General features: G+C 36.5%; 1 protein-coding gene across 1 annotated transcript; it reads right to left on the minus strand.

Annotated features, from left to right (window-relative positions):
• Positions 1 to 797: 797 nt before the first annotated feature.
• Positions 798 to 1429, minus strand: LOC102196520 (lactose-binding lectin l-2-like). Its single transcript, XM_005728539.1, has 3 exons — positions 1417 to 1429; positions 1310 to 1318; positions 798 to 1222 (listed from the first exon to the last, which is right to left on the minus strand). Exons 1-3 carry the CDS (start codon positions 1427 to 1429, stop codon positions 798 to 800), a joined length of 447 nt encoding a protein of 148 aa, XP_005728596.1.
• Positions 1430 to 1456: the final 27 nt, after the last annotated feature.

Here is a 1456-nt window from a genome sequence, read left to right on the forward strand (position 1 = left end):
ATTTAGGCATGTAGACATTGTCAAGATAACTTGGTGAATTTAAACCCAGCGAAGTAATAAGAATCATAATCATCATCTTACACTGTAAACTTTTAATATACAGGTTTTTAACTATGTTGCTTTAAGAACAATAGTGACCACAACGCAGCCACAACTAGACAACTAAACTAGAGTTTATAGCTCAGATTTTTTTATAATGTGGATAATAATAAGTGACCTCTAGAGCTGCCAATAAGTAGAGTTTTCTCAATAGCATTATCATCATCGTATGGCTTAAAATGTTGATTTTGACTGTTTACCCTTTCTGCGTGTTTAACATCCCTGGAAGTGAGACAATAAAAGTTCTCTGCTATTTTAAAGGATTGATTATCATGACTACAAATTGTAGTAGTACTGATCAGTAGTTATTAATAGCACTTATCAGAATATCATATTGCTGCACCCCTGTCAAAACAACCACTGATCACTCCCTTACACAAACACACAAAGATCCACTTGTTAACAGAGTTCATTTTATTGGAATCAGCTCAATTGAAATATCTTCATACTCTTCCTTTTTAAGTTAACCAAGAGCAGCCTTGGTCATCTTTGTACAGATGTAGGTTAGAACAGGTGTAATTTTTTACACATACAAATTTGTTTGCATGTTACATGACAGGCTATGTACACCCAGAGTTACTGTTAATTTCATTAATTTCAACACACCTAGTTACTGAATATGTAAGTAATCACAAAATGTGTAACCATTCTAATTGATCATGATCTGTTACTAGTTCTTTAATATGTAAGAATCTCAGTTACTGAGAACAGCGAGTTGCACAGACAAAGGGAAAACTTTCAGAACATCGACTGTCAATCCACTTCATACCAAAGTTTTTATGAACACAGTGTTCATTTCCTCCCATGTTCTCTGGCTGACTTGAAGTCCAATAGGTGAAATCCACTGGAGTACCATCAGACCACATCCAGCCTCCTTCTTTATGGAGATCTGTGAGTCCAATCCAGGTGTATCCTTCAGTAGGGTCAAAGTTGCTGATCAGGACTTTCACAAACTGATGTTCCTCCAAACTGTGGATAGATGCCAGGTTGGCTCCCTGTGACACACAGTGGAGCTCTGCATCAGCCCAGGCCATGCTTGCAGAAACATATTTGTAGCAGCGGCCATTGAAGCTGTACCAGAATGTGGGACAGTTTCCACGTAGTAGTTTAGCTCCATGGTCAGCTGAAGGAAACACAGAAAGAAGACGAGGAACAGGATTATGATTTTTTTTTAAATCCAGAACAAACTAAATGTTAATGAGATACTTACCATAGGCACCTTCAAAAATATTAGAATTACAAAAATCATAATGTCCTTTGATGAATTGTGAAATTCATGTTCAAAAAGCATGCTCATAATATTGGGTATTAAAATACATGGGTGGGCCATTTATATGGATACACCGTAATAAAATGG

Source organism: Pundamilia nyererei, unplaced genomic scaffold, assembly GCF_000239375.1.
Source record: "Pundamilia nyererei isolate P.nyererei 1_Seehausen unplaced genomic scaffold, PunNye1.0 scaffold00028, whole genome shotgun sequence".
In the NCBI taxonomy this organism is placed as follows: domain Eukaryota; kingdom Metazoa; phylum Chordata; class Actinopteri; order Cichliformes; family Cichlidae; genus Pundamilia; species Pundamilia nyererei.